A 10,503-nucleotide genomic window follows, 5' to 3' on the forward strand; every position below is an offset into this window, starting at 1 on the left:
CCTTCCAACTTTGAACAATTTCAAAGGTCAGGGCTTAGGGCTTTGGAACAACTGTGCACCTTCACGGTCTTGGGTCAGGCTGCACACAGACACAACCTCCCTCCTAGTCTCCATCCCACGTCCCACGTGTTGAAACTATAAAGTAACTATGGCAGAGTGCCCAAATGCCCTTCGGGGTGCTGCCGCCCAACTTAGCAGGTAGCCACTGTCCCTTTGTACACCAAAGACTAAGACCAAAATGCTCCACTCATTTAAAAGAACAGCAGAGCACGATTACAAACTTCACAGCTCCAGCGCATGAAACAGAGGGTATTTGCTCCAGATAGACACCAAGGTCGCTGTTGTGAATGCTTGAGTCCTCCCCTTACCAGCTGATTACATGTTGAGACTTCCGTTGTAACAATTGAGCTATAGTACTTCCTATCCCAGACAGACTTAGAATCCTATCTAATTATACTGCATTAGAATAGGGAAACTGGGGAGCTGGACGGAGTCTCCCAAAGTGGCATGTCGTATATATGGTTTGTGTCATTTGACTCAAATAGACAAATCAGGACCCCGACTACACCCCTTCAGGTCTTAAACTATCATTAATTACATTTTAAAACTTAGTTTGCCATAATAAAAGAAAAAAAATGAAACTGAACCACTAACAAACCAGAAATGTGGGTGCCTTCCTGAAATGACAGGTCTAATGCACTGTGGACACAGCAGCATCTGGAGCCTGGCAAACCATCCAGACAGTTCTGCTTTCCTCCCAGAGTAAATTACTCCAGCGGAGCCTGGCTTGGTTTAACTGGAGCTTTCGGGGGGTGGGGTGGGGGTGGGGCTATTGTTTGGGTGGTCTGAACCGCAAACTCTGAACTACAGAGCAGACTAGATTCCCGAAGCTGTTTGCAGACAAAGTACTTGACACTAGCTATTCGTGAACAAAAGAATTAATGAAGGTTAGGGATATAGTTCGGTTGATGAAGTACTCAACTGGCATCTAGGAAAACCTGGGTTTAATCCCCAGAGCCTCATAAAACCAGGCATGGTGATGACCGCCTGTAAACTCCAGCATTTAGGAGGACGGGCAAGAAGGTCTTAGGTCCGAGGCCATCCTGGCCTACAAACCGAGTTCCAGGCCAGCCTGAGCAAAATGAGATCTTGTCTCAAACAATAAACATCATCTCATGACAATTCTTAGATATTCTGGTGACCCTCCTCCAATGAAAACCTACAGAATGATGTCACCAGTTTATGATAAAGGGAGTAGAAAACTCAGAACAAGTGATTGAACAAAAGTGGCTGTAACAAGCTATCAACCACTGGGATACGACAGTATGGTCCCTTAGCATCAGTGAGGTAACAGGCCTAATAGAACAGTTCCCAGTGACAGGCTTTCTCTGAGCCTGGCCACCAGGTCCCCCTCCTCCAAACCCAGGCAGCGCCCGCCCCCGCTTCTACTGATTGACAGGCAGCACAGCTACTCCTAGGGGCGGATATTTTGCCAGGTTGAACGACATGCCTGAGGGAGCCAATGGCGTTCCAGTAACAGGGTGGGCGGCGATGGGTCAGGTGCTCTTCGCTGGGACTCCCTGCAGGTGAGCCTACGGGGATTCGGGACCCGCCGGCGTCCCTTGCTCCCCGCCAGCTCCCCGGCCCTAACGCTCCGGAACCGCCGGAACCGACCGACCACAGCGCCGGTGAGTCCCCGGGAATAAGTGGCCTCCTTTCCCGAGGCCCACACTGGGGCTATCACCAGGCCGGGGGCGGGGAGGCCTAGTAACCCCGATGGTGAAGAGCCGGTGCACCCACCCCACCCCCTCGAACACCTTTCTCTAAGCCCACTCCTCTTCCCTGCCCTCTGCCCTTTGGTTGGTGCTCTTGATTGCACAGGCTGTGGAGGTGGGGGAAGCTGGGGCAAGGAAGGACTGGGAAGGCCAGCTTGATTTGCATCCAGATCTAAAGGTTTTCAGGGCTTTGTGCCTTTTCAGCATAGAAAAGAAAGAGATCTGTCCATTTTTCTCATCCCCACCCCCACCTGCGCTATGTCACCCACGTATTTATGTTGGTTTTTATTGACAAACATTTCTGAGCTTTAGACAGCACTTCATATCTTCTCAGCTCAGTTTGCCCCAGGAAAAGAGTTTTCTTCTATTTACTGCAATTAACTGAATTTCCTAAAATAGATGAAAATCAGATGTTCCGTGCTATTGATTCTTTCTTGGCGTTAAATTATATTTGGTTGATAATAAGTTTCCCTCGTGTTAGTGGGATGGGAGACAAAACTGGGGGGAAAGAAATAGGGGACGGAACCGGGATGGGTCACAAAGGTTAGTCAGGATACTTGCAATATCCTGCATACAATTAACTCCCCCATTGCAGCCCTCATTAATGTTGCTTCCAGAATTGGAAAAAAAAGAAAGAGTGGCATTCATGATACAATATTAAATTTATGTTTGGAATCATTGTCATGAGATCAGTGTTTAAATGAGTTTCAAGTTTAGGTGAAACTACAGTTAAAAACAAAACAAATCTTAGTCTGGCAGTGGTGGCATACACCTTTAATCCCAGCCCTTGGGAGGCAGAGGCAGGCAGATCCTTGGGAGTTCAAGGCCAGCCTGGTTAATCTACAAAGTGAGTTCCAGGACAGCCAAGACTACATAGAGAAACCCTGTCTTGAAAAACTAAAAAATGAAACAAAAAACAAATCTTACCTTAAGCTCCTATGCAAGCAAAGCCAGCATGCCACACAGGTTACATTCACCTCAGTCTAGAATATAGCAGGGCAAGACCGGGCCTCTTCTGAGTTATGATAATGGCTTCACCGTATTTGAATTAGGAAGATGCTAAAGCCGAATATAAGAGATTTCTTTGCATGAAGCCATGATGAGAACTGGTCCGATTCGCACAGGATCATTTATCTATGCTTCTTCTTTGCATTGACTTTTAAGACACATACACATGTTAAAGAAAAACAAATGGGGACTCAAAGAAATTGAATCTTGGGAAATGGTTTCTCGATGCTGACTGATTGTAACCTGGATCGAATTGTAGAAGTATGCTTCCTTTATACCTAGTTTAGAATCTGTTTGTGCAGTGCACAGAACCCGAAGATTTGATGGTTAACAAATTAATATAGATTACATTTTCTAAATATAGTTGAAAGTTACAAAGTTTATTTCATTCAAGAAACCATGTTTAGTTGGGCAGTGGTGGAGCACGCCTTTAATCCCCTCACTTGGGAGGCAAAGGCAGGTGCATCTCTGGGTTCGAGGCCAGCCTGGTTGATAAAGAGAGTTCCAGGACAGCCAGGGCTACACCAAGAAACCCTGTCTGGAAAAAAAACAAAATCAACCAAACAGAAAAAGAAATATTTTTGTTACTTTTCTCTTTATAAAAATACCTTTTAAGACAGAAGATTCGAGCATAGGGGTTGACTATGAAAATGTATATTTTATATGTGTGTGTGTGTATGTGTATGTACCACTATTGAATAAGTCAATAGTATTTTCTGTTGCTATGTTTCTGTATTTGTCCTATTCATAATAAAGTCAGGAGTCCCTTAACTATATAAAAGTTCCTGGACAGAATTCTGGGTTGGGCATGTAAGATGGCTCTTGCAGATAAACCTGACAGCCTGAATTCACTCCCAGGGGCTCACACAGTAGAGGGAGAGAAGTGGTTCTCAGAAGTTGTTCTCTGACTTCCACAAGCACATTATGGCCTGCACGTGTATAAATGCACCACACACACACACACACACACACACACACCCCAAATAAAAAGGTAATAAAAACTTGAAAGCATTCTAGATCATTCTGAAAGTGTCTCTGAAAAGTCATATATGCCAATCATCTTTTTAAATGTCATTGTGGAGCCCATTTAAATGATTTCTTTAAGGAATATATTTTGATGGTTTAGTGGAAAGTAAAAAGTTGGGTTTTTTTGTTTGGTTGGTTTTTTTTTTTTTTTTAAATGGCACTTAAGCTTTTGGCCCTGGTGTCCTGTTGTCAAGGGGAGTTCTACACCACAAGTTTTCCAGGCTGTGACTCAGTTTGGAAGAAAATGTACAAATCCCAGTTGGTACCATTAACTTCTCTATGTTTGTTCTACAGATTACCTTATGCTGAGCTGATTAAGGACTTTGAAAATGATTCCAAAGTTTTTCGTGCTGTCTTGCACACTTGCTGCCCTAACTCATTCAACTACATTTTCTCTCCAGCCAGAACAGCAGAAGGTTCTAGTGGTTTCCTTTGACGGATTCCGCTGGGATTACTTATATAAAGTTCCGACACCTTATTTTCATTATATCATGAAATACGGTGTTCATGTGAAGCAGGTCACTAATGTCTTTATCACGAAGACCTACCCTAACCATTACACTCTGGTCACTGGTCTCTTTGCAGAGAATCATGGGATTATTGCAAATAGCATGTTTGATCCTATTCTGAACAAATCTTTCTCTTTGGAGCACATGGACATTTATGATTCTGAGTTTTGGGAAGAAGCCACACCCATATGGATTACCAACCAAAAGGCAGGGCACGCTAGTGGTGCAGCCATGTGGCCAGGAGCAGACGTAAGGATCCATGAGACGTTCCCTACCCACTACCTACCTTACAATGAGTCTGTTTCCTTTGAAGACAGAGTTGCCAAAATCATTGAATGGTTTACAGCCAAAGACCCCATCAACCTCGGTCTTCTCTACTGGGAAGAGCCTGATGACACAGGCCACGATGTGGGACCTGACAGTCCCCTCATGGGGCCCGTCATTTCAGACATCGACTACAAGTTAGGGTATCTGATAAAAATGCTGAAAAAGGCCAAGTTATGGAATAACGTGAACCTAATCATCACGAGCGATCATGGAATGACCCAGTGCTCTAAGCAGAGGGTGATAGAACTGGACCGCTATCTGAATAGAGACCACTATACCCTGATCGACCACTCACCTGTAGCTGCCATCCTGCCAAAAGAAGGTAAGTCTGACCTCACGCCCATCTGAGCCTAGCACTGCACGCGCCCAGCGTTTAAGCTCCTGTCCTTCAGAAAGTCAGTGCACATGTGTCCTGACAGTGTACTAAGATTCTTAGACTTGGAAAGCAAAGATCTCTTTTCCCCTGCCTAAATACTGACACCTGGGCTATAGGTTTTAAGCATTTTAGAATCACATAGTATGATAAAAATAATTATGACCCCCCCCCTCAGAAGAAATGGATATGGCCTTTGGATATAATTACAGTCATCTCTTGGAAGCCTGTGACCATCAATAGACCCTTAATGAAGACCCCTTTACTAGAGAAGCAATAGAGAATAAGAAAGAGAATGTTTGTCAATCTCGGGCTTATTTTCATTTCGGTCAGCAAGTTTTAACAGTGCCTTACATTATTTGTAAAAAATCCCCTGTGTTGGCTACATTTTAAAGATAGGTAAACCTTTAACACCCAGAAGCCGCAACTGTAGCTGAACGTGCAAGGCCCGCCTTTCCGGATGGAACTGTAGCACCTTGGAAGGTTGGACTTGTGTCAAGGGAGAGAACGGATTTTGAAACACTGTGCTACCTCACCAGTGGGAATTGTGCGCTCTCAGGGGAGCTAAGCAGAATCTATTACGTAGCCACGTGGAAGTATGCGTGTGTGCCTGCACACACAGTTTGCAACTCAGCGGTCTTACCAATCCATTAGATTCCCTCAGGCAACTGGAGTGCTATTGTGGTTTTTCTCTTGTTGAGGTGTGGGGACTAGAGAGACAGAGAGCAAATGGATTTGATGAACCAAAGTTAAAGATAGTGGCGAGGTGCGATACATTGGAAATTCTGGGCTATTCTCCAATTCCCCCAATATACTGGGGGCCTTTCCATTTCTCAGGCTGCTTGCCATCTCTGATCATCCTCTCCCTACCTGTGGCCTCCACATACCATGCTCTTCTGCAGAGATTCTGTCCCTACATCCGTAGTGGCTGACTGCCACGTGTTTAGTCTAAGCCATGATCTCATTCGGGTTTCACAAATCCTTGATATTTGGTAGCGTCTATAAGACAGATGATGTGTGGTGTGCACCTATCTGCATGTTTAAGTCTTCAGAAATGATGTGGGAGTGTCATATATCAAACTGTTGATTTCATTGGTTGAGTAATAAACAAACTGCTTGGGCTCATAGCTTAGAACATAGGTGGGTGGAGTAAACAGAGCAGAATGCTGGGAGGAAGAGTAAGTGAGGTAAGACGCCTCAGACAGAGACGCCATGCTCCCAGCTCCTGGGCGGACGCGGGTATAGCTCTGCTCTCTGAGACACACGCGATGAAGCTCCGACCCAGGATGGACGTAGGCTAGAAGCTCCCTGGTAAGCCACCTCGTGGGCTACAACAGATGATAAGAAATGGGCTAGTCCAGGTGCGAGAATTAGCCTAGAAGAGGCTAGATAGAAATGGGCCAAGCAGTGTTTAAAAGAATACAGTGTCCGTGTAATTATTTCGGGTAAAGCTAGCTGGGTGGCGGGACACAGCCCACCGCTCCTATGACTACACAGAAAGTAGGGATTCCTGCTTCTCTTAAAGGCCCTTTATTCTGTAAGAGAACGTGCTAGTGACAGAGGAGTAGCCATTGCTATTTCCCCCTCGAGATTCTTTCTTCTTCAGGGTGCGGAGTCCACCACGCATGATTCCTCCGTTTCCTTGTGCTCGCCCTCCCGGCCCTTTTCATCAGCTGGGAGTCTCCTGCGTCGGCAGGAATGCGAGTCTTGTTCTGGGAGCCTCTCTCTTCCTTCCTCCATAGGGAAGTTCGATGAAGTCTATGATGCCCTGGCCGGTGCCCATCCTAATCTAACAGTCTACAAAAAGGAGGAAATTCCAGAGCGATGGCACTACAAGCACAGTGATCGAGTTCAGCCAATCGTGGCTGTGGCCGACGAAGGGTGGTATATTTTGCAGAATAAGTCAGACGATTTCATGTGTGAGTATGTGATCGTATTTCTTCTCATTCTGCACCGGTTCTTGCTAACGTGGAGGCTGCGGATAATACAGCAGTTTACTTGCTGATTTTTCTTAACTCTCTGTTACTTTACTGTTGAAGGGTCTGTGCCGTATCAATACTCACCTAGAAATGTTAAGATATGTACATGGGAGACATTCAAGGTTGAGGATAGAGCGTGGTGGCAGACATGCTTGCCTAGCGTGTAATCTGTTAATAAGGCCCTGGGCTTGATCCCCAACTCTGGGAGAAAAATATAGAGAAGTGTTGCTTTAGATAGAATTGAGCTGCTGCCCTGTTCAGTGACTGAAAGCGAAGTAGTTGCGTGGCTGAAAGCGAAGTAGTTGCGTGGCCGTGTGATTGTGGTGTTCGTGTGGCTCCGAACAGCAGATAAGTACATTCTGGTTGCTGAGCATTTGTGCCCACACATAATCTGTAAATCACTATTCGATCGCATCAAGGAAGCTGGGGAGGCTGTGTCATGGGAGTCATTTCTGCCTTCATTTGTTCCGCTTGTTAACTCTGCAGGTCTGAGCAGTCACTCAGAAAAGGTCTGCTATCTTTGAGGATATATATACATTTTAAGTTAACATCCATTTAGGGAGACATCATAGGACTTCGGTTCTGTGACCTACAATTGCTCAATGGGCTGCTCACATTTATTTTTTGATAGAAAAACCTCAGTGATTCTGTTTCGATTACATTATGCTCATTTAGCCAATGGATAGGCTGTTACTATGGTCCTTTGCTGCCAGAATTCTACAAGTTCCTGAGTCCAAAGGCAGGCGTTCTCTAAGGGCATCCTTCGGCACAACAGTATGTAGATCAGCTGGAAATGGCTGAAAAGGCACATCCTGGAGCCCAGTCTACATGTGCTGAATTGGACACTGGGAGGACGTGGCCTAGCCCTCAGTCTTTATGTGGCCCCAAGGAGTCTCGTTCACAGTGGTGTCTGAGAACCATCTCCCTTGGCTACTCATTATTAAATACTGCCCATTAAATCAAACATTTATTTTAGCAACTACCATTATTTAAGATTTCCTCCTAAATCTGGTTCTCTGGCACATGTTATATGAAAGAATTATTACTGCTTTCTTATATGACTTAGAATCTAGGTCTCAACTTCTCACAGAAATGATGGCAACCACCCTTAAATCAGTTCTGGATAATATTATATAATGGCTTATTTTCAATGTTATTATCAGTTAAGCAGATAAGCAAAGTACCTTGTCTGATACTTGCTATATTGGTTCATAAGCCCAGCGTCATCCTTCCTTGAATAAACTGAAAAGAGTTATGTCATTTAGAATGACTTCTGCAGGTGGATCACATTGACAGGAAGACTTCAGATTACTTTTGAAATGACAGATCAGTGACTTTCAGAGAGTGGACTTGAGTGTTCACTTTCTGCATTTGGATGCTGTTGTGAATTTCCTTGTAGCAAGGATAAGTAAGAGAACTGGAGTCATGAGTCAGTTTTTATTACTCTAAAATAAAAGGCTGTCAGTTTTCATAGATCACCATCTTCACAGTAACCATCGCCATGTCTTTGCTCTGATACTGTGTCAGCCAGCCATTCAGTTTTTAATAAGTAGCTCTAATCCTTTGTTTTTGAATGGAATCTCTGGGTATGCACGTCAGAAGACCGACTTCTTAAGTTCTCACTATGCCTACACGTTCTGACCTGGTTTTCGTAGTGGGTCGTAGCTGTGACTAAAGGGTGGATCACTGTACTGTCTTGTGTTTATGCATTGCTTTCACTTTCTATTGGGGATTATGGGGTTTGCTTATACTGTTAAGACTAACACCACCTTGCTTTAGAATGATTAGACATTGTAGCTACCCTGTAAGTGTTTGCTAAACAACAACCAACCGTAGACAGACCATCCACCTGCATTTCCCACCTTGACTTGACCCAGTTCTGCATGTTCCCTTCCTTCTTTGCTGTCTAAGGGAGTAGAGACCATAAGATAGATTTGTAACCATTTGATTTCTTGAGGTGATTTGTGGGGTTGACAGCAGCAGAGATTAGAAAAGATGATTTCGTTTTTGTAAAGTCAAATGGGATAAAATTTGCACTTGAGGTCAGAACATGACCATACGATAAATCTTTCCATTTGAATGCCATCTGGTTGGCTAACTTCTTCATGCATTTTTCTCTTTCACAGTAGGCAACCATGGTTATGATAATGCATTAGCAGAAATGCATCCAATATTTTTAGCCCACGGTCCTGCCTTCAGAAAGAATTTCACAAAAGAAGCCATGAACTCCACAGATCTGTATCCGCTGCTCTGCCACCTCCTCAATATCACCGCCCTGCCACACAATGGATCATTCAGGAATGTCCACGATCTCCTCAGTTCAGCAACTCCAAAAGTTACTCCTTACACACAGAATACCACACACAAGCCAGGCGAGTATGAGCCAGAGGAGTCCTACCCTTATTACATAGGCATCTGTCTTGGCAGCATTATAGTCATTGTATTCTTGGTAGTTCTCGTTAAGCATTTAATTCAGAGCCAGGTGCCTACTTTACAGTATATGCAGGTGGAAGTTGCTCAACCATTGCTGCAAGCGTAGTGCTTCTTTAACACGGAATGGCATTTCAAAGTAGAGGTTGCAAAATTCTCTCAATGGTGAACCTCCAACTTCTAGGAAGCTAATTCCTAGACATCTGCACAGGCCATCAAGCAGTTACTCTTGGGCACACTCACACCTACCTAGATACACACAGACAGATCCAAACGCTCCTGTGTGCACACGATCAAAGATGTCGGTGAGAGTACATCTCCCCTGCTTCCTGTGGCTTAGGGGGTAGATCCTGCTGTACTGGGGTTGGCATGTGCATACAGTGTACAGACTTAACAGCTTTGCACTTTTGACAGTACCTCAGACGTTGCACTTTCCTATCCCACGAGGTACCTTTCTCTGAAGTGCACTTTATCACTATGCCTAGTAACTCGGTTGACAATGACAACCTTTTGCATCTCTATCACCAAATACTAGCATTTCCTGTACAGATGGAGGGAAGTTTCAAGCAATTCTCGAATTATGTAGAAATCTGTCTCCTTGAATGGGAGGAGGAAGAGAAAGTGAAGGCGTTGAAAACTCAAGGGGACCAAGTTTGTGGCCTGCATGTTGGAGAGATGCATTTCCAGCAGCAGGTTGCCTTGTGGGTATTTCTAGTTCCGTCTCCTCACCAAGGAGCAAAGTTTTCATTTACTTCTTTCCTCCGGTAGATTCAAACACTGAAAGATGCATTCTAAAGCTCTTCCCATTAGTCGTTGCTTCTTGTTGATGAGTCCTAGTCCTGACTCCATCATGAGGATGCCATGCACTAGACTTCCTTTCTGTGTAGTGTAGCAGGGGTCTGAAGGGCAGAGACCAGGTACCGTCTCTGCAGTGTTTTTATCCTGCCTGTCATTATTCGCATATTTGCTAATAACGCTATTAATCACATTAAAAATCAAGTGAGATTAAAAAAATAGCATTTGGTTTTGCTTATTTGTTGTTTCTTTTTTTTAAATATTTATTTTATTTATTTATT

At 44.3% G+C, this 10,503-nt stretch overlaps 1 protein-coding gene across 1 annotated transcript; it reads left to right on the top strand.

The window, feature by feature from the left end:
* The first annotated feature begins 1,523 nt into the window (after positions 1 to 1,523).
* Enpp5 (ectonucleotide pyrophosphatase/phosphodiesterase 5 (putative)) lies at positions 1,524 to 10,443 on the top strand. Its single transcript, XM_005359808.3, has 4 exons — positions 1,524 to 1,688; positions 4,104 to 4,967; positions 6,761 to 6,937; positions 9,124 to 10,443. Exons 2-4 carry the CDS (start codon positions 4,139 to 4,141, stop codon positions 9,534 to 9,536), a joined length of 1,419 nt encoding a protein of 472 aa, XP_005359865.1. The 5' UTR covers positions 1,524 to 1,688; positions 4,104 to 4,138; the 3' UTR covers positions 9,537 to 10,443.
* Positions 10,444 to 10,503: the final 60 nt, after the last annotated feature.

Source organism: Microtus ochrogaster, linkage group LG2 (assembly GCF_000317375.1).
Source record: "Microtus ochrogaster isolate Prairie Vole_2 linkage group LG2, MicOch1.0, whole genome shotgun sequence".
NCBI lineage: Eukaryota > Metazoa > Chordata > Mammalia > Rodentia > Cricetidae > Microtus > Microtus ochrogaster.